This window comes from Helianthus annuus, chromosome 13, assembly GCF_002127325.2.
Source record: "Helianthus annuus cultivar XRQ/B chromosome 13, HanXRQr2.0-SUNRISE, whole genome shotgun sequence".
NCBI lineage: Eukaryota > Viridiplantae > Streptophyta > Magnoliopsida > Asterales > Asteraceae > Helianthus > Helianthus annuus.
Genome location: NC_035445.2, coordinates 97,278,638 through 97,304,252, shown reverse-complemented (window position 1 = coordinate 97,304,252; position 25,615 = coordinate 97,278,638). Strand labels below are relative to the sequence as shown.

The window sequence follows — 25,615 nt, the reverse complement described above, 5'->3', positions numbered from 1 at the left end:
TATAAAAGACACTTTAAATGCTTATTTAGCACTTTAACGAATCAATATCCAACCGAACAACCGGACTTTACCCGAAACACAAAAATATTGTCAATGACATTGTTTGTCCTTTTCTGAGCTAGTTAGGGTCCCCGAACACCCTAACACCCGTTATATTACATAACACACTAGTAACTAACTTAAATTCCTAACTAACATAACTAATCACTTAACTAGTTGGTTGAAATCCAACCATAACCCCCCCCCCCAACCGACCGGTTTCCCAAGGGGACAAGAACTTCATTCACATCAAAACACTTAAACAAAATTTGCTCTCTTCTTTCCCTCTCCTTTGGATCGGCCGAAACCATAGCCCACCATCTCACCATCTTCAAGTTTTGATCAAGACATTTCACATACACACAAAGGTGAAAGGTCACACACAAGGAGGCTCGGTGCTTTCAGAATCTCAAGAACCTCACTACGTTGCTTTTATCCACCTTGTTTACGCTTTGATTCTTCCCTAGCCTCGAGCTAGCTGTAAGTGCTTCTAAACACTTCCTTGTTCATGTTTAAAGTGGTTAATAAGAGATTTAACGGTTAAAACTCGAGAACACTAAAGATCAAAACTAAAAGTCTTGAAAGAATAATGAACTGGTTGGTTAAAGTGTAACTAGTGGTGTAAATCTTGTAGATCTTGACTAGTTATTGTTATTTTATGTTGTTGGTTGCTAGTAGTGGAACGGATCGTCATCTAACCACGCTAGATCATGTTCATGGAACATGAACTAGCAATATGTTAAGTATGAAAGTTGCAAGATGATGACCTTTCCATACATAAACATGAACTTGTGTAAAAGAGGTTTTTCTTGTAAAATAGAGTTCTAAACTAGTAGATCTAAAGATCTACAAGTGGTTTTTCGGAAGAACCAAGTAAAATATACAAGTCTTGTCTAAAAGTCGGATCTTTCATAAACTAAAGGTATTTTAGTGACTAAACAAGTGTGTAAACACTTGTGTAACAAGAAGGTTTAACAAAGAAATATTTTCGTAATTTTTGGACTAGAAATTGTAAAGTTACATATTCTTTAAAAATAAAGTTTTCAAGAAACTGATTTTATTTTTAAAGATGGAAAGATCTACTAAAAATGTTGGAAAGTTACTACATAATTTTACACAACTTACAAGTTCATGAGATTGAGATTTATACTTATTTTTTTGACTAGTTTGATTTTTGAATATTGAATATTGGTAGTTGGAAAATTGTTTGATTGAATCTTAAAAGAAAATGATACGCTAGTAAGCGTGGCCACCTCCAGTTACAGAGGAAACTCTGACGAAATTTTTCCAGAAATATAACACTTAGAAATAGTTTGTGACAAGTGTTATAAATATATTTTTTTTACTTGTTTTTCCAAATAAAATTCGTCATGATTTTTATTACAAAATTTCCAAGTGTCGGAGGCGGATTTTCATAAATAAAACTTGTTAAATATATATTTAGAATATATATTTCATAATAAGACGCTTGTGTGAATTTATGATTATCTTGTGAACTATATGTATATTATTTTTAGAGTGAAGATAATATTACTTGAAAAATCATGAAGTTACGACTTCCAAAATAATACCAACGCTGTAACACCTCGAAAATTTACGTCCATTAATGTAATGACACGTGTCATAGACTTTGCATATGCGAAAACATACTTTAGAGGGACTAAAGTTGACAAACAGTGAAAACTATGGAACGTAAGGGTCCAAAGTGTCAACAATGGATAAATAGACTCTATAATAACCCTACATGGTGTTTATAACCCTAAACGGATAGATCATGGATCATACGAAGCGGAAAATGCACGAAAGTAAGGAATTTCAAACTACAGGGACTAAAAGTGTCAACATGTTGAATTTATACCTCTGAGTGATCTTTTAGCAGCCCCGAAGCTTTGTAATGCTAGAATATACTCACTAGAATATGTGATAAAAATTTCATGAAGTTTCGTTATCGTATGAGAAAGTTATGGCCAAAACCGTACTTGAGGGGTTAAAAGCGTCAACGTCGAATTTCATGACTTTTCGGGTGAGCGCAAAGTTAACCGAGGACATTACCATGTTGGTAAATGTCCCAAGGTTCTTAAAAATCAGATTTGAAGGTCTAAGGGTCAAAATAAATAGCCAAAACCTCGATTGCAAAGAACATGGACCAAAACTGCAACATTTGAGCAAAGTTTGGGACTGCAGACCCCAGGCGGCCCGCCTGGGCTGCCTTAAGCGGGCCGCGTGACCCTGCCAGCATCAGAAATTCGCAAATATCAGATTTTGGGTCAGTTTTATGAGTTGATGACAGCTATTTTCACCTCCCAAACCCTCCAATCAACTCTCATGCATGTAAGGACACTTGTGAACATCTCACAACATCAGAAACACCCTTAAATCTGATCAAAATCACCACAATTGAGTTCTTGAGTTAGAAAACAAGAACACTTGAAACTTCAAAAATTTACAAGGCAACTCCTGGAGTTTTCTGGACATCAAGGCACCTTCATAGTGATCCCTAAGCTTCATTAGGACTCTTGTAAGCATTCGTAACCTTCTCTAATTCGTTCTAGCTTTGATCATTAGCCAAAAGTCAATCCGTCATAGTTATAGTTTGACTTTTAGATTAAACGATTATGGCTCAGCCATTTCTCAAATTGAAAGTACCTATAAGTTGGTATTTATGTGGGAAACAAACCCTCAAAAGGGTATTCTCTGATTCCCACTCTAAGCATGCTATTTGTCGAGTCAAAGTTGTTCTTAAAAAGTCAACAGGAAGTGTTTTTGCAAATTATAGTATAAATGGTAATGTAGATGACATGCAATCAGTTTGATCATCAAAAATAACTTTATAATAAATGTAAGAATATGTTTTATCATGATCAACTCGACAATCTTTAGTATAAACTCGGATCGGAACCGAAAGTCTTATAAAACAACTTTTCTTTGACTATCGATTCGGATCCGTGCATGCATGTTTGAGATCTGCATTAGAGCTTATTTTGAACCATTTATATTTATGTTTAACTCTCTGGAATTTTACATCTTGAGTCTATGCTTAACCGATTCATATGCATGTTTCCGATTTATGCTTAAAGTTGACTATTTTGCCCTTTTTGATATAAAACGTGATTTTTGGAAAAGTGAAAGAGTAGAAATCTTTATTTCTGATTTATGGACTTGCACCGAAAATTTGATATCAGTTGGAGGTCCGAATTTTGAGTTATGGCCGATATCGTAAAACTATAGCTTTCTGTTAAATAAACGACGCATTTAGCGTATAACCTATTTAAGGCCACTTTTTGATATAAAACTTTTTACCCACTGACGTTATATACTATTTTGGGATTTTTGAAGATTTTTATTTAATTTTTGGCTGATCGTATCATAGGTCTCTAAGTTTGATTCGGTTAATACCGGTTTCGACCTTTTAAGCCATAAAATGAGTTTTATGCATCCTTTTGACCCCAAACCTTTTCCTACTGATTTTATTTGCTAAATAAATTATGTTGAGCATTCTGGAACTATAAAAATCTCAGCTTTCTTTTGAAAACCCGGAAACGGCTCTAAATCGCCTTTCTAAGCGTTTCTAACGCATAGTATGCGTTATACCCATATTAAACATATAAGGATTATACCTACTGATGTATTTAGCATATTTTCATATAATAACAGTAAGTATAAGTTTTTGAACCCAGGTTTCCAGTTTTGACATTTTAGCCCTTGTGAAATTACTAAAATACCCCTACGGTGCATAGTTTGATTTTAAATGATAAGTTTTGTATATGGGTCATACCCTACTGTTATAATACGTCAAATTAAGTATATTTACTGTATAAATCAGACCTGTAACTCAGATTTCCAATTTAACTCTTTTTAATCTTTTAAATGACCAAAATGCCCTTATAAGGCATAAATTGAGTTTAAATTTATTCGGGGCATAATAGAACATAACTTGCTGATATTATAACACATTTAAAGCATATTATCTCAGGGAACTTGCATATGACTCTTTTGGTTACCCGTAACGCTCTTTTAGCGTTCGGTTTATGTAGCTAGTTTGCATAAATTGACCGAAACGGGTCAAACGTTATCATTTTTGTCTCAAAATCCAGAATGTATTTAGTATACCCATATTATACAAGTATTCAAACTTGTCGGGTCTAAATCACGTTCTATCCGGTCTTCGCTTAATCGTGCGCTTGAACCGTATATTTCCTTAAAACTAACCGGTCTAAGTTTAGGCTTAATTAAAGACCCGTTAGTATTCTAATTGGTTATTTATACCATCGTTCCAGACTAGAGCATTCCGGTAAATTGTACCTACGCTTACTTAAGAGAATACGGCTGAGTTATTATAATTCTTGCTATTTAAGACAGGAGCTAGCTCAGGTAAATACTCTTAACTTATTTTCCCTATTACGGGCTTGGGATACGGTAATATAAATACCGCATGGTCAGGTATGGGATTCGAAGACCAATGAGTCGGGAAATCCAAATAACCTGTTTTAATTCGTATTGCTTGACTGAAACATTGGGGGTTAATGCGACCGTGTCCTGGATATCCTTGACTCATTAAATGCAATGGCCACGACCTAAGCACGGGGTGTAGGCATACACCTGACAGATGCTATATGCTTATTAATCAATTATACCCAATAAGGGATTCCCAATAAGGGAATAGTGGTGTGTCGGTTAATCTTGAACCGGCATAGAACCGGGCCCTGTATGTAGAGCAAGTTATGTAAAACTGATAACATGAGATATAGTTTGTCCCAAGTATAAAAGATTAATCTTGCCTTGTGCATCTTAATCAAGTGTCAAAATAGTTTTGTGCCTTGTGCGCCTAAACCAATTTTCGCAAACTCTTTTCAAATGAGTCAGTTGAGTGTATTTACCAGTGAAAACTGACATATTTTCCAAAGTCTAAGTGACAGGTACAAGTACGTAATAGGCTGGAAGCTGCTCAGGGCGTTAATAAGGAATCTTGCAAGTTCTAGGCGCCTAAAGTCTGTTGAACAATATTTAAGTTTTAAGATCCGCCTGTGGATCCTCTACTCTCCGTTGTAATACTTGATATTACTTTATATTCGGATTGTAATATATTTATCTTTTGCTTCCGCTGTGCATTTTTAAATTGTGTTGTTTGACTATGATGTTATCAACTACGTCACGATACTCCCCACCGGGCCCACCGGTGACACGTGGAAATTTGGGGTGTGACAGGTTGGTATCAGAGCCAACATTGAGTGAATTAAACACTAGCCCTTAGTGTTTAATCTCAATGACACAATAGCACATTCCTTGACCATTCTGAGTCTAGACTTAACTTAGGAATATTCTCAATCCTAATCTAGAATTTTTGTTTCCAAATTTTTGTTGGATATGTCGCCACGCAAAGAAGCCGTAATAGAAATTCTCCACGTCTGGAGCCTTGAAATGCTGGGCTTCGTACCGCGACCAGGATTAACGTACGACCAAGGAGAGGACATTCAGAACAAAATGAAGAAGAGACTCCTTTTACTGAAGATCGTTTCCTTAAAAGTCTTTATAACGATATTTATCTTTGGTCCCTTTGAGGACAACATAATTTCTTTTAAGTTCCTTTTAGGACAATTCGGTATTTTTATAATCATTGGAATGCTTTATCCAAATTTCATTTATTCAATATATAAGAATATAATATATGAAATAAATTAAAGTAACATTCCTTTTGCAAGATCTACCATTATTATAAAATGGCAAAATCTAAAAGGACAAGACCTAGCCTCGTGTCATATTGAGACCCGGCCAAGATGGCAGTTCCTCAATTTAGATTCAAATCCTTATTAGCATTTCAATTTAAAATTTGTTCTGCGTTAATTATAAACTCAGAATCTTAAGAGTGAAACCTAGCCTTCGGGTCAATTATGAGACCGGGCCAAGATGGTAAGACCTGTTTAAAAGATTCGTATCCCTGTTAACATCTGAAAACATGTTAACACTCCTGGCAAACGTGGTTCGATAAAATCACATAAATCATCCCTAGAATGGGTTATTCCAAACCTTCCTTGTTAAAATAATCATCCCTTAAGGATGAAGTGCCACGGGCTATAATACACTGTCCGATTGCGACATCGACAGTTGTGATCTTTTGAGATTCCCTGTCCTAAGGGGGGGAGCTATGCTCAAAACCCTCTAGACGATAATCTGGTCGTCATGTCATTATTATGACCGCTGAACAACAATTGATTCCAAATTAAAGTACTAATCATGTCGTTATGTCATTATTATGACCGCGGAATGACAGTTGATTCAAATTAAGTGCTAATCCTGCCGTCATGTCATTATTATGACCACTGAACGACAGTTGAATAAATTAATGGCACTGATCGTGGCGTCATGTCATTACTGTGACCGCTGAACGTATCGTCAGTACAATGACTATATGACTTAACATCTTACGAGATGTTAATTGATAGGCCCACGGGCCAGAAATTTTAATAAAGACAGTCGTAACCTATGACTCCCTGTCAGAAAAAGGTAATGAACTAGGTTCAAACCTCAAGGCTTTAATTCTCTGAAATCCTAGCTTATAATTTATAAATGTCCTTGTGACTAGGCCTTTGTGCCACCTTAATATCCGTAATGTTTTATAACTAGGATAAATTGTAGTGCCTCGATTCTCAGAAATCATGACTTATAAATTAAACTTGTCTTCTCGACTAGGCCATTTGTGCTATTACTAACTTATAAATTAGGATTCATGACAAAAATCCTGAATAAAATAAATATTATTCCTTTTCTGTTAAGTGTATGTATTAAAAGAGAATCTTAAAAGGTTTGACCTAGCTTGAATGTCATTGAAGACCTTGCTAAGATGGTAAAACCTGTTTAGAAGAGATTCAGATCCTGATTAACACTTGAAAACGTGTTAACACTCCCGACAACAGTGATGCGATAAAATCACGCTTGTCATCTCTATATTAGGAATTTCCAAACCCCTTAATCAGCCTATATAATCGATAGGAATCATGGCTAATAAACGTCGAACATGATGTACACATCTAAACATCCACCTGGGATGTATACCTACGGGCGAAGACGCATACATGAAAAAGATAGTTTTATTTCATAACTTCTTGTCAAGACAATGAATTATGAAATCTTCCGATCCAAAGGAATCATTGATTATGTTTTAAAACTTCCCTAGTGACAAGGCGTCTGTGCCATCAAAAAGTCCTTTGGAACAAGCCTTTATGCTATATAAAGTGTCGGTACGACATTGACAGTTGTGACGTATGTCCCCTGTCTAATAAATATGAAGGATTATATTCCGTTCAAACTCCAAAGATGGTTTATCTAAAAACCTAGGCCAAGCATAATCAAATAAATTTAATACTATCTATTGGTCCATATGGTTGAGTTACACCATGACTATTTAATCGCCACGTTCGACAATTCGCTGTATAATTAAACAATTATTATTACATGGTTAGCTAGCCTTCAAAGCTTTACCACGGCTGACTCCTTTGGGGCTCACAATCATCTAGTTAGTCAGAATGATGTACATTGACTAGCCTTTGTGGCAAAATAAATTATCTTCCAAAAGATGACGGTTGTAGTCTTCGACTCTCTGTCCAACGGTGAAGAACTATGTTCGAACCTTAAGATCTCGGATCCAATAAGATTGCAGCTTATATATTAATGCCTTAAGTGCCATAATTGGTATGTCCTTTGTGACAAGGCCTTCGGGCATATGATTATTAATGTCCTTCATGACAAGCCTTCTAACTATCTAAAGATTTTCGTTATGACAAGGACAGTTGCGACATTGTGATCCACAGTCAAAGGGTAATGGACTCGGTCCAAACCATAAACTCAATTGATGGTCCTTTTTGACCTAGGCTAAATGTAATTGACATACTTTCTAGTAGCATACTTTAAGGGAGTTATAAACCTAACAGCCATTATGGTTTAGTAATACCATGACTTATAAATCATCCATTACGATGATTCCATAATAACTTGCATCTAAGCATACGTTATTTTTGGTGTTAGTACCAAAGCTCCAGAATGGAGGTTTCCGACGAAGCACATAGCAATACGGCGGCTAAAAACAAGGATGCAAATATAAATATAAATGTTAATGGCACTACTCTTCAGGCCTTGATTAGCGCAGCAATTAGTGAAGTTGTGGATAAGGTCCTTGAGAACAAAAAGGAACCGAGTGTCACTCACTCAAAGATCCATACGGAAACGTATACATCAGCTCGTAAGGAGAGCTCCGTTCACTTTTCAGATGAAAAGAGCGAACCTCAGGAGCTGGTACTCTATGATAGGCCCCGTTCAACTGAGGGCGGGTGCACCTACAAATATTTCGTCTCATGCAAACACAGAGATTTCAATGGCGAAAAAGGGGCAATTGATGCTATGGAATGGCTTGAGGAAATGGAAACGGTTGTGGACATCAGCGATTGTGCTGATAAGGACGTAGTAAAATTTGTTTCACAATCTTTTAAAGGAGAGGCTCTTGTATGGTGGAGGGCCATGATGCAGTCCACGGGGAAAATTCCCCTATACCTTATGGGATGGTCCAAGTTTGTGGACCTTATCAAAGTGAACTACTGTCCACAACACGAAGTGGAAAAGGTGGAGACAGATTTTCTGAATCTCACAATGAAAAACCTAAATTGTCAGCAATATGTTACCGACTTCAACTCCCTATCTAGACTGGTACCCTACTTAATTACCCCGGAACCAAAACGCATTGCGCGTTTCATCGGTGGTTTGGCACCAGAAATAAAAGGGAATGTTAAGGCTTCAAGGCCAATCAACTACAGATCAGCTGTAGATCTATCCTTGTCTCTCACTCTAGATATAGTGAGACAAAAGTCGTTCATGAATGAAACTAATGACAAAAGACAAAGGGAGGAGGATAACTCTCAGAATCCTAAGAAGAGCAAATCCAAGCTCAACAATAACCAACAGGATTCCAACAAAAAGCCTACATGCAAAACCTGCAAAAGAAGACATTGGGGGCAGTGTCGATTAAACCAAAAGATAAAGCAATGTGGCATCTGTAAAAGAGCTGGCCACCAGTCCCACGAATGTAGGGACATGAAGGATGCAAACTGTTTCAGCTGTGGTGAAAAGGGGCACATCAGTACTAATTGCCCTAAGGCTGCCAAGAAAGGAGCAGCTAGGTCTGGAAAGGATAAGAAAGGAACCGCCTGGATTACCGGTTGAATACCTGAGACAGTGCACATCGATAATAGCATTAGGTACGTCCTTTACCATTTAGCATTGATAGTGACTGCCAAGTATTTTTTACATTGATGCAAGGGATAATAAAACCTTTAGCAAACCATAAGCTTAGCAAACTCTGGATTACATTCATAAGGACTCCATATATTAGATATGAGGTATAATTTACCAATGGAATCTTTAATGACCTCTCTCCCATCCTTGGAGATAATCCTTTCATAAGAATCTGGAGTACTCTTCCCCAGAAAGAGGACGACAATATATATTATTTATTTTATTTTATTATTTTCTCATTGTTTTCTATCGTCTGCGAATGCCAAACTATGTTTGATAAAAGTACCATATGAGGATTTGCGTATCCTAGTGTGTCCCATAGATTGCTTCCATGCCTGATCAGTATGGAGGTTTAATGCATGGGATCCCCGAAGATATCCCAATGGTCATATTGTACTAAAGTCGACTAGTAGTATTCAAAGGAGATATCCAATATAAAAATGTCCTTATAAGTATCTCTACTTAGGGCATCTTTGCAATGGTAAAGGGAATGTGTCATTTATCTGACACCGAAAGCGATAGATGAGCCAAAGCCTGAGAATGCGGAAATCTCTGACATCTCTATGTGTCATAACTAGCTTCTTTATAAGAATTACCATGTTTACCTTCTGAGAGGCAAGAGGATGTTAGGACAAACATCCCTCTTAGGGCTGCAGTTATTGTAAGAATCTTATATCTGTTATTACCAACGAAATAGGAAGAACTAAGAGCCAAATAAATAAGTTTTAGATAAGGTTTCGTAAAGCCAAAATTCAAAGTTCTAAGAACTCCGATTTTTAGTAAATAAGAAAGACGGTTCATTTTGCTTATGCATTGATTATCGCAACCCTAATTAGGCAACAAGTAAGAATTTCCATCAGCCGCCCAGGATCGTCGATTTATTCGACTGTCTGAAGGGACTAGCTATCCTTTAAGATTAGTTCTAAGCAGTGATTGGAATAACCATCACGCCTTAAGATAAGCTTTTCGATAATAGTTGTTATATAAGTATCAATGCTGCTCCTTTGGGAGACCTTGTATAGATAAGATGTTAAACATCTATTGCTAGACAGAAAATTGGTAAGTCCAATTATCAGGATCTAAAAGTTGCCTTGGAAACAATGAATAAGATCGAGCAAATCCATAACCATCTATAAGTTGCCAGTATTCGGCAGAGAATCAAGGATTCATGGAAATAACAAACCTCATAAGTTCTTGTTAAGAAATAAGGCTCAACAAAAGATATCACCCTGGAAAGGTGTGCCAATCTGTTAATTGTCAGGCTAGTAAGCTCTGAATATATGAAATCATTCGAAGTAATCGAATATATCAAGATCAAATAACTTATGAGCTAAAACCTATTTAAGGAGCTTGGTGGAGCTCGCAATGTATTACACCCTAAGGATTAAAGGATATGTTTCGCCAATAAGTCAAGAAGCACTATCACATAACGGTTGACAGACAGACGGACAGAGTGAGCGTACCATCCAAACATTGGAAGACATGCTTCGAGCATGTGTGATTGATTTAGGTGGCAGTTGGGATAACCACCTACCCTTGATAGAGTTCTCCTATAAAAATAGCTACCATACTAGTATTAGGGTTGCGCATTTTGAGGCCTTATACGGTAGGAAGTGTAGATCGCCTATATGTTGGGCAGAAGTTGGAGATGCCCAACTATCAGGACCAGAAATCGTTCTCGAGACGACGGACAAGATCGTTTAGATTCGCGATCATTTGAAAGCTGCCAGGGATAGGCAGAAAAGTTATGCGGATCCAAAGCGCAAAGATTTTCACTTCGATGTAGGTGATAAAGTGTTACTTAAGGTATCGCCCTGGGAGGGGGTGATGCGATTTGGTAAGAAAGGCAAGCTAAGCCCGAGGTACATAGGACCCTTCGAGACTGTTGAGCGTATCGGGTCAGTTGCTTATAAGTTAAACTTGCCTGAAGAACTTAGCGCTATACATAATGTGTTCCGCATCTGTAATCTGACGAAGTGTTTCGCTGACGAATCACTGGTTATACCGCATACAGATATACACATAGATGAAAGTTTGAAGTCCGTGGAAAAACCATTGTCGATTGAGGATCGACAGGTGAAGAAGGTTCGAAGGAAGCATGTGCCTATAGTTAAGGTCAAATGGGATGCCCGTAGAGGTCCCGAATATACGTGGGAAGTGGAATCCACGATGAAGGAAAAAAAATATCCTCATTTATTTTAGTAAATCTCGAGGTCGAGATTTCTTTTAAGGGGGTGAGGATGTAACACCTCGAAAATTTACGTCCATTAATGTAATGACACGTGTCATAGACTTTGCATATGCGAAAACATACTTTAGAGGGACTAAAGTTAACAAACAGTGAAAACTATGGAACGTAAGGGTCCAAAGTGTCAACAATGGATAAATAGACTCTATAATAACCCTACATGGTGTTTATAACCCTAAACGGATAGATCATGGATCATACGAAGCGGAAAATGCACGAAAGTAAGGAATTTCAAACTACAGGGACTAAAAGTGTCAACATGTTGAATTTATACCTCTGAGTGATCTTTTAGCAGCCCCGAATCTTTGTAATGCTAGAATATACTCACTAGAATATGTGGTAAAAATTTCATGAAGTTTCGTTATCGTATGAGAAAGTTATGGGCAAAACCGTAATTGAGGGGTTAAAAGCGTCAACGTCGAATTTCATGACTTTTCGGGTGAGCGCAAAGTTAACCGAGGACATTACCATGTTGGTAAATGTCCCAAGGTTCTTAAAAATCAGATTTGAAGGTCTAAGGGTCAAAATAAATAGCCAAAACCTCGATTGCGAAGAACAGGGACCAAAACTGCAACATTTGAGCAAAGTTTGGGACTGCAGACCCCAGGCGGCCCGCCTGGGCTGCCTTAAGCGGGCCGCGTGACCCTGCCAGCATCAGAAATTCGCAAATATCAGATTTTGGGTCAGTTTTATGAGTTGATGACAGCTATTTTCACCTCCCAAACCCTCCAATCAACTCTCATGCATGTAAGGACACTTGTGAACATCTCACAACATCAGAAACACCCTTAAATCTGATCAAAATCACCACAATTGAGTTCTTGAGTTAGAAAACAAGAACACTTGAAACTTCAAAAATTTACAAGGCAACTCCTGGAGTTTTCTGGACATCAAGGCACCTTCATAGTGATCCCTAAGCTTCATTAGGACTCTTGTAAGCATTCGTAACCTTCTCTAATTCGTTCTAGCTTTGATCATTAGCCAAAAGTCAATCCGTCATAGTTATAGTTTGACTTTTCGATTAAACGATTATGGCTCAGCCATTTCTCAAATTGAAAGTACCTATAAGTTGGTATTTATGTGGGAAACAAACCCTTAAAAGGGTATTCTCTGATTCCCACTCTAAGCATGCTATTTGTCGAGTCAAAGTTGTTCTTAAAAAGTCAACAGGAAGTGTTTTTGCAAATTATAGTATAAATGGTAATGTAGATGACATGCAATCAGTTTGATCATCAAAAATAACTTTATAATAAATGTAAGAATATGTTTTATCATGATCAACTCGACAATCTTTAGTATAAACTCGGATCGGAACCGAAAGTCTTATAAAACGACTTTTCTTTGACTATCGATTCGGATCCGTGCATGCATGTTTGAGATCTGCATTAGAGCTTATTTTGAACCATTTATATTTATGTTTAACTCTCTGGAATTTTACATCTTGAGTCTATGCTTAACCGATTCATATGCATGTTTCCGATTTATGCTTAAAGTTGACTATTTTGCCCTTTTTGATATAAAACGTGATTTTTTGAAAAGTGAAAGAGTAGAAATCTTTATTTCTGATTTATGGACTTGCACCGAAAATTTGATATCAGTTGGAGGTCCGGATTTTGAGTTATGGCCGATATCGTAAAACTATAGCTTTATGTTAAATAAACGACGCATTTAGCGTATAACCTATTTAAGGCCACTTTTTGATATAAAACTTTTTACCCACTGATGTTATATACTATTTTGGGATTTTTGAAGATTTTTATTTAATTTTTGGCTGATCGTATCATAGGTCTCTAAGTTTGATTCGGTTAATACCGGTTTCGACCTTTTAAGCCATAAAATGAGTTTTATGCATCCTTTTGACCCCAAACCTTTTCCTACTGATTTTAGTTTGCTAAATAAATTATGTTGAGCATTCTGGAACTATAAAAATCTCAGCTTTCTTTTGAAAACCCGGAAACGGCTCTAAATCGTCTTTCTAAGCGTTTCTAACGCATAGTATGCGTTATACCCATATTAAACATATAAGGATTATACCTACTGATGTATTTAGCATATTTTCATATAATAACAGTAAGTATAAGTTTTTGAACCCAGGTTTCCAGTTTTGACATTTTAGCCCTTGTGAAATTACTAAAATACACCTACGGTGCATAGTTTGATTTTAAATGATAAGTTTTGTATATGGGTCATACCCTACTGTTATAATATGTCAAATTAAGTATATTTACTGTATAAATCAGACCTGTAACTCAGATTTCCAATTTAACTCTTTTTAATCTTTTAAATGACCAAAATGCCCTTATAAGGCATAAATTGAGTTTAAATTTATTCGGGGCATAATAGAACATAAATTGCTGATATTATAACACATTTAAAGCATATTATCTCAGGGAACTTGCATATGACTCTTTTGGTTACCCGTAACGCTCTTTTAGCGTTCGGTTCGGTTTATGTAGCTAGTTTGCATAAATTGACCGAAACGGGTCAAACGTTATCATTTTTGTCTCAAAATCCAGAATGTATTTAGTATACCCATATTATACAAGTATTCAAACTTGTCGGGTCTAAATCACGTTCTATCCGGTCTTCGCTTAATCGTGCGCTTGAACCGTATATTTCCTTAAAACTAACCGGTCTAAGTTTAGGCTTAATTAAAGACCCGTTAGTATTCTAATTGGTTATTTATACCATCGTTCCAGACTAGAGCCTTCCGGTAAATTGTACCTACGCTTACTTAAGAGAATACGGCTGAGTTATTATAATTCTTGCTATTTAAGACAGGAGCTAGCTCAGATAAATACTCTTAACTTATTTTCTCTATTACGGGATTGGGATACGGTAATATAAATACCGCATGGTCAGGTATGGGATTCGAAGACCAATGAGTCGGGAAATCCAAATAACCTGTTTTAATTCGTATTGCTTGACTGAAACATTGGGGGTTAATGCGACCGTGTCCTGAATATCCTTGACTCATTAAATGCAATGGCCACGACCTAAGCACGGGGTGTAGGCATACACCTGACAAATGCTATATGCTTATTAATCAATTATACCCAATAAGGGATTCCCAATAAGGGAATAGTGGTGCGTCGGTTAATCTTGAACCGGCATAGAACCGGGCCCCGTATGTAGAGCAAGTTATGTAAAACTGATAACATGAGATATAGTTTGTCCCAAGTATAAAAGATTAATCTTGCCTTGTGCATCTTAATCAAGTGTCAAAATAGTTTTGTGCCTTGTGCGCCTAAACCAATTTTCGCAAACTCTTTTTAAATGAGTCAGTTGAGTGTATTTACCAGTGAAAACTGACGTATTTTCCAAAGTCTAAGTGACAGGTACAAGTACGTAATAGGCTGGAAGCTGCTCAGGGCGTTAATAAGGAATCTTGCAAGTTCTAGACGCCTAAAGTCTGTTGAACAATATTTAAGTTTTAAGATCCGCCTATGGATCCTCTACTCTCCGTTGTAATACTTGATATTACTTTATATTCGGATTGTAATATATTTATCTTTTGCTTCCGCTGTGCATTTTTAAATTGTGTTGTTTGACTATGATGTTATCAACTACGTCACGATACTCCCCACCGGGCCCATCGGTGACACGTGGAAATTTGGGGTGTGACAAACGCCTTCACAAATAAATATTTAAGTCACACCGGTATTGTTATTACCACACGAACGTTAAAATGTAACTTATGTACTTTCAGAAAATACTCTTAAATGCGTATTTTGATAAAAAGCGTTATTTTGGAAAATTGTATGGAATAAAATATAATATTTTTGGGAAAAATATGTATATTTTGGAGATAAAATATTCTAGACAAATGAATTAAAATATATTCTTTAAGTGAGACTTAAAAATATATTTTTGGAATTATAAAAAACGCACATGTATTAGAACCCCCATCCTTGGGAAGGAATATAATTATTAAAGAAGTGTAAATACGAAATAGTTGTCTAAATATTTCCCAAAAACTTAAACCTTAAGCCAAGGCATGGTCGTCCGTCTAATAGAAGTTAGTACGTGTAGGTCGTCACGCAGCAGGTTGATTGGGAGTTACTATTTCGAGACGCACTTCTGTGAGTTCATGCCCCCCTTTTTTCTTAACTGTTTTCAGTTTTTTTATACTCCGGGGGTGAAATACATGTTACTATGATTACGAATACTTTTTACATGGTATGGTTAGCGTAAGGAGGGTTACTACTTAGATCATGTGAGTGGATAGGCGGAAACTAGAGGCCATTAATCCTCATTGTAGGACCGAGGGTCATTAGCGGTAGATCTATCTGGGTGTAGCGAGCCCAACTCCAGGCCCAACAGAACGGACCTCGGGGTGACTTTGAGCCCGATGCAAAAATCTGCTAGGTTTGAGTCTTCCTACTGCACTTCACACATATCATTGGCTTTGCAACCCAATGGTGATCTCTTTTTCCTTATTTGCTACATACCGGGGATTTTTCATACATACAAATGTATTACAAAGGTTTTACATACTCACTTTCACATGAACTCGCTCAACTTTTGTTGATTTTTTAACTTACATGTATTTCAGGGAATTAAGGATCTGGCGAGGTATGCTACGTTTTCATGCTGCGTAAGAGAAATGAGGTCATCCAAGTTTAGGGGTTGTGCCTTTTACCTGGACGAGTCACAAGTCTTAAACTGTGTCCATTTCATGTTTGTGGTTGTGTCTTATGAACAAGATTTTATTTTGTTGGGTTGTACTTTCGTTGCATGTGTCGACGCTTGAAAATAATGTTGTGGTATTTTATTTTTCAAACTTGAATCAATGGATGATCTTCATGGTTTTACTTTCATATAGCTTTGTTGTGATTAAGCTATGGTATTAAGAAGTCACACCAAATTAACCCACGCTTCCGCAAAGCCAGGGTGTGACAGTAAATTGGTGGTTGTGGGTTTGGAGGGTGGTGGCGGGAGGTGGTTGTTGGTGAACCGATGAAGATGATGATGATTCGAGGGTGGTGGCTGTAAATCGGTGGTTGTGTGTAATGATAAATCGAGGAAGATGATGATGATTCGATTTTGTATGGTGAACCGTTGAAGATGATGATGAACTGTTGAAGATGAAGATGATGATGATTTGATTTTGGGGTGAAGATGAAGAACGATGAAGATGATGATGATGATTTGATTTTTTATATTGAGCAGGGTTTTTGATTTGGGAGATTACCTATACATATTGTTATATATATATAAGTGGCCACCTCATACCTCATAATGACACCTGATCAGACACGTCATCAAAATATGCCATGTCATCCTAAAAAACAAACCCAGTTAGTGGAGATTTAACTGAGTGGTGCCATTGCAAATAAAAAGTCAAGTTGGGGGTGCCGGGTTACAAAGTGTTAGTTGCGGGTGACAACGGCCAAAGGCCGATAGTTGGGGGTGATATAATCCAATAACCCTATTTTATTTGATACGTGAAGTGTGAAACTGATATATGTTGAGCAATTAAAACAAAACACTACCATAATTTTGCTAAAAAAACTAAAACGATGAAAGACGGTAATTCTTAACTGGGAGAAAAACTAAAACGTTAGTGTTGGGTTAGTTTGGGAGTGCTATCGGCTAATAAATTGAAAGTTGAGAGGGGTGTTGTACAAATCCAAAGTTTGCTTCGGGCAACCGGTGAAAGTTGAAGTTTTTTAAATTTAATATCCTTAGAAAAATGTCTTAATAAAAAACTTTGGATAAACATATAATAGATTAAAATGTTAGGTTTATGTGAACAACATTAGATTAAAAGTTTGAGTCCCTAACTTTTAGTGGTTTTAATCACTTGAATCTAAAATAAAGAAGTTTAACGTTCTGAGTCCCTAACCGCTCATTTTATAACGTTTTGAGTCCGATTTTTCTAACAATCGTACGTTGATTTTGGACTCAAGTGGTTAAAACAAATAAAACACATTGACTCAAAACGTTATAAAATGAGCGGTTAGAGACTCAGAGCGTTAAACATTTTTATTTTAAATTCAAGTGGTTAAAATCACTAAAACATAAAGACTAAAAAAATAATTTACTCACAATATTAATTAAAAATGTTAAATATAATAACTTAAATATAAACATATAAAAAAATGTTAAATTTTAAAATACATTTTTTTTAAATCTTATACAATTTTGTTTCAAAAACCAAAATAATTGAAAAAATAAACCGAACCAATATAAAAAAACTGAAAAAATCAAAAGCGAACGATTTTAAAAAACCTAACCAAACCATGCACACTAATTGCAACTGTGTAACACGAACTTTCGAATTAAACCGGACAAGGCAATTTTTAATACATTTTTTCATCTAACATAAACTCCACGTCATGAATCCACCACTTGCCCCAATAAAACTCTTGTCCATAATCCCATCGACGGCTGACAATAGTTTAAACCATATAACACGGATCTTTAATCTCCACCGTCGATCATTTCTACATTCAAAATCCCCAATTCCACCATCAATCAATCAATCCTTTATAAACCCTAATCCACAATCCAGTCTCATCAACCAAACCATTCCTATTACAACAAGATCTTATTATTGGAACCAACGATGTCTGGGCGTGGAAAAGGCGGGAAAGGGCTAGGAAAGGGGGGAGCAAAGCGTCACAGGAAAGTTCTACGTGATAATATTCAGGGTATCACTAAACCGGCTATCAGGAGGCTCGCTAGAAGAGGTGGAGTGAAGAGGATCAGTGGTCTGATATACGAAGAGACACGTGGGGTTTTGAAGATATTTTTGGAGAATGTGATCCGTGACGCTGTTACCTACACGGAGCACGCTCGCCGGAAAACAGTGACGGCGATGGATGTTGTCTATGCTTTGAAGAGGCAAGGTAGAACTTTGTATGGATTCGGAGGTTAATAAACTGGTAGTGAGTATTGCTGTTAAATCACTGTAATCAACATGATAAAGGTTGAACTTATTGTTGTGGAATGAAAGTGAATTGTTCACATGTTTACGGTTTTTATTTTTTATTTTTTTATATTTTTTTTTATGTTTTGATGAATTTTGGATTTTAATCGTTGAGTTGGGCATAGTGACCTGCAATGTAGCAATTAGATTTGATTTGAAGCGTTGATTCGAAATTCAATGATTGTTTTGAATTCTGGTTGTGTGATTTTTAGAAAGTGCACGCAAGACGTTTGATGAAATGTCTGAGAGAGATGCTGTGTCATGGAATTTCATTTTGTTATGAAATGGTTGTTTTTAAGTTACGTGATAAGATCACATTGGCTAGTGTTAAGATACAGGATTGAGTTGACAACATATGTACGGGAAATGTGGAAATGGTAAAGGGGTTTTTGAAGATTTAATTTCCATGATGAACACTCTCATGGTTTCCACAATTTTGTTTCTTCTCACAGGGTCCTACTATTCAACACCCTACCAGTAAGGGGACTCGGGGCACCCCCGTGATCACCATTTTTAACGCGTGAAACAACCACGCTACACCGCCGCCACTCATTTGATAACGCGTGAACATTTAAACGCGTTAACCTGAGCACGCGTTAAACTTTTGAGTTTTATAGGGTATGACTTGTACATTGTGCATTAATACTTGTATATTGGAATCCCCATCACTAGTGATTCCACCCCTCCTACATTTCTATCACTAGTGATGGAAATTGGATTGATGACATGGCATTAGTTGATTGGATAGTGGGAGTGATGGAATCCATCACTAGTGATTCCACCCCTAGTCCCCTAAGGACGATGCCCATTACGACCATTAAACGAGTTAGCCCAAGGGGTTTGTTGCGGTCTAGAAGGCCCTTTGCTGCTGGCTTGAACAGAGGAGGCGGCTCGGCTCGAACCCCGAGCGGATCTGTTTCTGCGTTGTTGAGAGTTGTACCTTGCTGGAGCATGGCTGCGAGTAGAGTACTGTTGTCTGGGAGGAGCCGGCTGGGCAGGAGGGAGGGTCTGTGGTGACAGCGGCTGCTATAGCAGGCGCATTAACAGAGTCGTGGGCCTTTTGACGAGGTTCTTCTAATTGTAGCATGTTGCAGGCTGTTTCCCACGAGGGCAAGGTTTGATTCAGATAAGATGCCACAAACAAGTTGGAGGACCAAACGGTTCTCACTAACCAGACTTTCTACATCCGATAACTGATCAGCCAGGGCTTTTAGTTTCTAGCAGTAATCTTCCAGTGAGGGCATAGATTTCAGTGAAAGGTTTGTGAAGGCGTGTTCTAAAGCAGCAACCCTTGAGCCTTTGTTGTTTAAAAAAATATTCTTGATTCGCATCCAGGCTTCAAATGTGGTTGACTCCGGCTCTAGCATACGAACCAGCAACTCATCCGATATTGTCCCGTAGATCCATTGTAGGACGATTGCGCACACTTCAGCCCGAAACTCATACGTAGGATCATTGGATTTTAGCAATGTGGTGAAAAACCTTGTAGCCACGGGCATGCAAACGTTTTATGTGCTCCGATACCATGAAATTCTCAATGAATATTATTAACAAAAGTAGAGTACATATATATACAGAGCTAGGCTAACAAACTTCCAGAAATACAAGGAAACAATATCATACAGATTATACTAAATATATAAAATATATTTCGGTTAATATCTTCAACCCAGGTGACACACCATCTCCAATAGTGCTGCAATGGCCTCTTGATACAAAAAAATGGCTTCTTACATCACACTAGCTTCAAATAGCAATCCACCTCTTGTCTTTCCTGATGGATGGGTAAAATAGTAATCTTCCAACCCCGAATCACCGAACACTTGACCCATCTTTTCATACACCTTTGGTGCGACCCATGGGTCGTATCTGGCAGAAGTCATCAACAATATCCGTATGTAATCAGCTTCAATCTCCATCCTACGTGCAACACAAATATATACATTTTTCATAACCGAACGGGGAACCGGTCATAGAACCGAACTGGTTATGCCTCTTTAAGTTGTTTTCATTTAAATTTGAAAATGGTTTGAACTTAATAACGCCCTATCAACTTATAACATACCTTCGGTTGAAAGGAAGGTGCAACAGTAGTTTATACACTTTGTTGGAAAAATCGAGGAAAACAAATTGTTCCAAAATGATCTTTATGTATAGAAGCCAGAATATAATCCTTAGGTGGTCAACAGTGGTCAAATCCGGTCTTAATCGGTCAAAAATCAGTGGCAATCTATTGATTCTGCCCAAAATCTGTAATTTCGACCAGATTCCGCCAAAACCTATAAATCTTGGCAATTAATCATATCTACTTCAAAATATGGGTCGAAGAAGGTGTTAAAACATGTCTACTTAAAAAAATTACGTGTTAAAATGTGTGTATATACATCTAAAACTAAAAATTACATATAAAATCTCAATCCAAATAAGTCAATGGGTTGGGTCGGATGACCAACTAACACATTTTGACCTTTCTTAACAATACTTGTTGTCTTAACCATGATTACACGTGAACAATAAAAACATCATGAGGTATTGATCAACTATAAGGCTACACGGTATGGGGGACGTCCCCACACCGTCCCGGTCCGGCGCCGCACCAAACACCGTGCCGCCCCCGGTGCGTCGCGTCCTCCACGTCCGATTATCGCCGTTGGCGACGTTCCAAAGTTGTGGGCCCATCCGAATTTGAACGCTGAAAACAAACAAAATTAATTAATTTTTCAACGGCTATTTTGTTAATTCCCCCCATTTCACTTCCATTTTTATAAATACTCACCCCTTTTACTCATTTTTTCACAACTTTTCACCAACTACAATCTCACATCTCTCTCACATTTTATAACCCTCTTCCCTTTTATAAAAATTCATCTATTTTTTTACCCGCTACCACCCCATCTATCGCTAAAAAATTAGGATATTTTTAAGTTTTTTTTTAACTTTATTTTTTTAAGTTTATGTTTTTTTTTTTTAAATTTATTTTTTTTAACTTTAATTTTTTTTAAGTTTATGTAATGTTTTTTAATATTAATGAAAATATTTTGTTACTTTATTTGTTAAATGTTAAAAAAAAAGTAGAAGATTAAAAAAAAACATAAAAGTGGTGGAGGACTATGACTAGGACCATCCTCACATGCCCCCTAATTTTGGAGGATGATCCATCCTTGGGAGGACTATGATGTGTCGCCTACGTGGCGGATCATCCTCCAAGGATGGTCCATCACCATACCTTGTAGTCTAAATAGAGATCCAATCAAATTAAATGCTCCACTACGTTGATTTCATCAAAAGATCCTCAACATTTAAGAAAAATAAGTTATGATTTTGTTGCAGCTTCATCAAAATCATACATTTAATAATTTTATTGAGCTTACAATACCTGCAAGGAAATAATTTGCTCCTGAACACAGTAGTACTAAAATCTCTTAGGGTGAAGGGGGTGCACACCTAATAGGTGAGTGCACTCTCTTACGCCAAACCAATCCCCGTGTGCCACGTCAACTCCCCTCTTAAACTCCCCTAACACCCCCATTTGATGGCGCCACTCCCCTCTTAACTCCCCTTATTTTTTTATTCAAAAAAAAAAAAAAAAAAAAAACAAAGAAAATGGTTTGATTGGCTGGAAATATGGGGCCCACCACCTTTCTCCCTCACCGCTCTCGTTGAACCACCACCGTTCTCCCTCATCGATTCGGGTCCCCGCAACGTTGGCGGCGGTGTTCCCGATCGGGGAAGGCGCTCACCGAAGGGGGTTACCGAGTACGCCCCGGACACCCTTATAACTTTAGTGGAGAACTCTAAACTTGCACGCTTCCGCTGGTGTCGCGAAAATCCCATTTCCAAAAAGATCGCCCATTATCAATTTTGTGGTGACCCTGTGCTTCGATTGAACATTAGATTAATAGTTGCCTCCGAAATTCGTCTATATGAACAAGCCCTCTAATAGGATCGGTGATATAGACTTCACTGTGTGTAACAAAACAGAAGGTGCGGTGCTTCTTGGCAATCATGGCGATATAATCGAAAAGGCCGTTAAAGAAAAAGACAAATATACCCCTTGTTGCTTTTTCTCGCCTTTACTAACCCTTGAGTATGAGCAATGTATCCTGGTCTACCTTAATCTCTTTACTTAACTGATTTAGTAAACTCTTAATCTTCTCCATCATGATGTCAGCCGATCCTTTTATTGAAAACTCATAAAAATTTCCATTAACTTCAATCAGGCTGTTGCCGGGTGTATCTTTCTTAATTCCTCTTTCATTCATAAGAACCCTAGTATTTCCCAAATCATCAAATTTACCAGCCTTAGCTTGTATATCACATAACGCGACATAAAAAGCATGATTTAGAGGCTCCAAACGAATCAAATGTTTGGCCACCTTCTCTCCAAGCTCCACATTCCCATGCATTTGACATGCTCCTAGTAATGCTCCCCACACAAAAACATCCGGGTCCATGGGCATATTAGTAATTAGCCGTTCAGCTTCATCAAATAGTCCAGCACGACCTAGGATATCAACCATGCAAGCATAATGTTGGACCGTTGGTTCAATCATGTAAACACTTGTTGTAATCATGTTGAAATACCAACGACCCCTATCTACTAAACCCAAGTGAGCACATGCCGTCAATAATGCACCAAATGTTACCGCGTTAGGCCTCACACCACACGCAACCATCTTGTCAAAAAGATCAAACGCCTCGTTGCCATGCCCGTGAAGAGCATAAACTGATATCATCGCCGTCCAAGCTAAAACATCCTTCTTACGGATATCTTTAAAAACCCTTTCCGCCAAACGTACATTTCCACATTTCCCATACATATCCACCAGTGCCGTCTTTACCACCACGTCACACTCTATCCCGTTTCTTAACATGTAACCATGCACCCACTTCCCATGCTTAAGCCACCCTAACGACGCACAAGCCGAAACAACACTAGCTAAGGTCATCTTATCCGGATAAACCGAAACCACATCATCCTCACTTACCACAACCATTTCATGAAAAAACTCAACCGCCTCCTTCGCCCTACCCACCTGAACCATCCCAGCGATCACCGAATTCCAACTAATAACATTCCTCTCATCCATCCTAACAAACAACTCCCGCGCCACATCAACCTCCCCACATCTCAAACACCCACCAATAATCAAATTCCAAGACACAACATCCCTCTCAGGCATTTCATCAAACACCTTACGTGCACATTCCAAAACCCCACAACCAACATACAAACCAATCACCGAATTCCCCACATACACATCGTCTTGCACCCCAAACTTAACACAATGAGCATGCACACTTCGACCCACAACAAAATCAAGTCTATTCACACACTCTTTCAATACAAAAGGGATCGTAATACCATCTGGTACAATGTTATTCACCAGCATTTGCTTATACAGAATAAGGGATTGTGGGTTTTGGTGTTTGTGTCTGAAATTGGAAGAGTATGCTCTGATCATGGCGTTGTAGATAGGGAGATTGGGGTTGTGGGTGGTTTGAAATACACGAGAAGCGTAAGCGAGAGATCCGGAATCGGAGAGTGCACAGAAGAAGATGAGTCGAGAAATGAGGAAGAGTTTATCGAATTGGGATAAGTGTGGTGAGGTGATGATTTGGGAATGGATTTGTTTCAGGTTTTTCATATTGTTGCAGTTTGATAATAAGCGGGTGATTGATTTCAAAAAACTGCGTGATTCCATCATCGACATTGGTTTTTCAGTGGAAAATCAAGCTAATGTATGAATACATATGATGAGATCCCGAGCTTCTTCACCACAATTTGCTAACATGGATGGGTTTCCGTGCGGTGGAGGGGTTTTCATCGAATCGAATATCGAATTTTCGAATTATTTGAATAACTTTTATTTTCTCTTGAATTTGAATTCAAACTAAAGCCTACTCAATTCGATTCAAATTCACATTCGTATTCGAATAAGAAACCCAATTCGTATTCAAATAAAAATTCAAATTCGAATCGAACTCGAATACATTCGATTTAATTTAGATTCTTTAGCAAATTACAAGTTATGTTTACACCATTTTGCAGGGGATGTCCTTTAACGCAAGACTTTGCAAGTTTTGTACTTTATGTTTCAAAATCTTACACGTTTCAACCTTTAAGTATGGTTATGTGCCTTGCACATGAAAGTATTCTTGTCATTTCACATTTCTAGATGTTTTTAACGAGAACCAGTTCAGTTAAAAACATCTAGAAAACACCGAACAACCATTTGTTTGTTTAAATCTATGGTTATGATTATTTCAAAATTCATAATTTGATTACTTATAAATATAATATTATTAAAAGTATTAGAAAGGTAATTTCGGAAATTGGTGTAACATTAAGGACCTTGGAAACATGTTTTTTTTAATGATAAGGAACGACATGTCAACCACTGTGACATCAGGCGTTGTGGCCAAGGTCGACTACTCGTCCGTCGCCAACCCCTTGGCTCTTCCAGATGCGCGGAAACCCGACCTCCACTCGCTCGAAGGCATGCCAGTGGAATAATTGGTAAAACCTCGCCTCCCATCCAAGACAAACCGCCGCCACCTGTATTCGTCCTTCACCTTGATGCCGTAGAAAATAATGAAGAGAGTGAGAGTCGAACCTGAGTCACAAGAAACAACAAGTAAACCACTCCACCACTACCTGATTGGCCCTTGAAAACATGTAACTTGGAATGTGGTACAATCAGGCAAATCTATGAAATCCATTTTTTCTTTCCTCATTTTCTCTCTCGTATTTATTTTTTTAGGTATTAAAAGAAAGGGGTAACTTTATAGAAATGTAACCAATTTTGCAAACTGTTTCATCTAAGTCACTGTAACTTTTTTCGTCTCTCTAAAGTCACTATAGTTTCATTTTCTGTTCTACTACTATGTAATTATCAGGTTACCAGGTTATCAATGATGATGTGTTAGGCTCCGTTATGTTTTTTTTAACTTTAATATGATATAGAAAATATAAATAATGACATGAACTTTTTAGAAAAAAAAAATCACACTTTTATTCTAATTTATAAAATAATCAGTTTTAAGTTTGATTTTTTTTAATTATTATAAATCATAAATTTATATATTTTAGTGGATAAAATTTAACAATCGAA

At 37.4% G+C, this 25,615-nt stretch overlaps 2 protein-coding genes across 3 annotated transcripts; one reads left to right on the top strand and one right to left on the bottom strand.

Annotated features, from left to right (window-relative positions):
* The first annotated feature begins 18,077 nt into the window (after positions 1-18,077).
* Positions 18,078-18,555, top strand: LOC110898752 (histone H4). The gene has a single exon (XM_022145586.2). The coding sequence runs from the start codon at positions 18,138-18,140 to the stop codon at positions 18,447-18,449; it is 312 nt and encodes a 103-aa protein (XP_022001278.1). The 5' UTR covers positions 18,078-18,137; the 3' UTR covers positions 18,450-18,555.
* A 1,500-nt stretch (positions 18,556-20,055) lies between these two features.
* On the bottom strand, positions 20,056-24,418 carry LOC110903025 (pentatricopeptide repeat-containing protein At5g66520-like). Of its 2 annotated transcripts, XM_035981790.1 has the most exons (3): positions 21,877-24,418; positions 20,566-21,192; positions 20,056-20,420 (listed from the first exon to the last, which is right to left on the bottom strand). In XM_035981790.1, the coding sequence occupies exon 1, from the start codon at positions 24,212-24,214 to the stop codon at positions 22,577-22,579; it is 1,638 nt and encodes a 545-aa protein (XP_035837683.1). In that variant the 5' UTR covers positions 24,215-24,418; the 3' UTR covers positions 20,056-20,420; positions 20,566-21,192; positions 21,877-22,576. The 2 variants fall into 2 exon arrangements, with proteins under 2 accessions (XP_035837683.1, XP_035837684.1); XM_035981791.1 differs by lacking the exon at positions 20,566-21,192 and having other exon boundaries at positions 20,059-20,420.
* Positions 24,419-25,615: the final 1,197 nt, after the last annotated feature.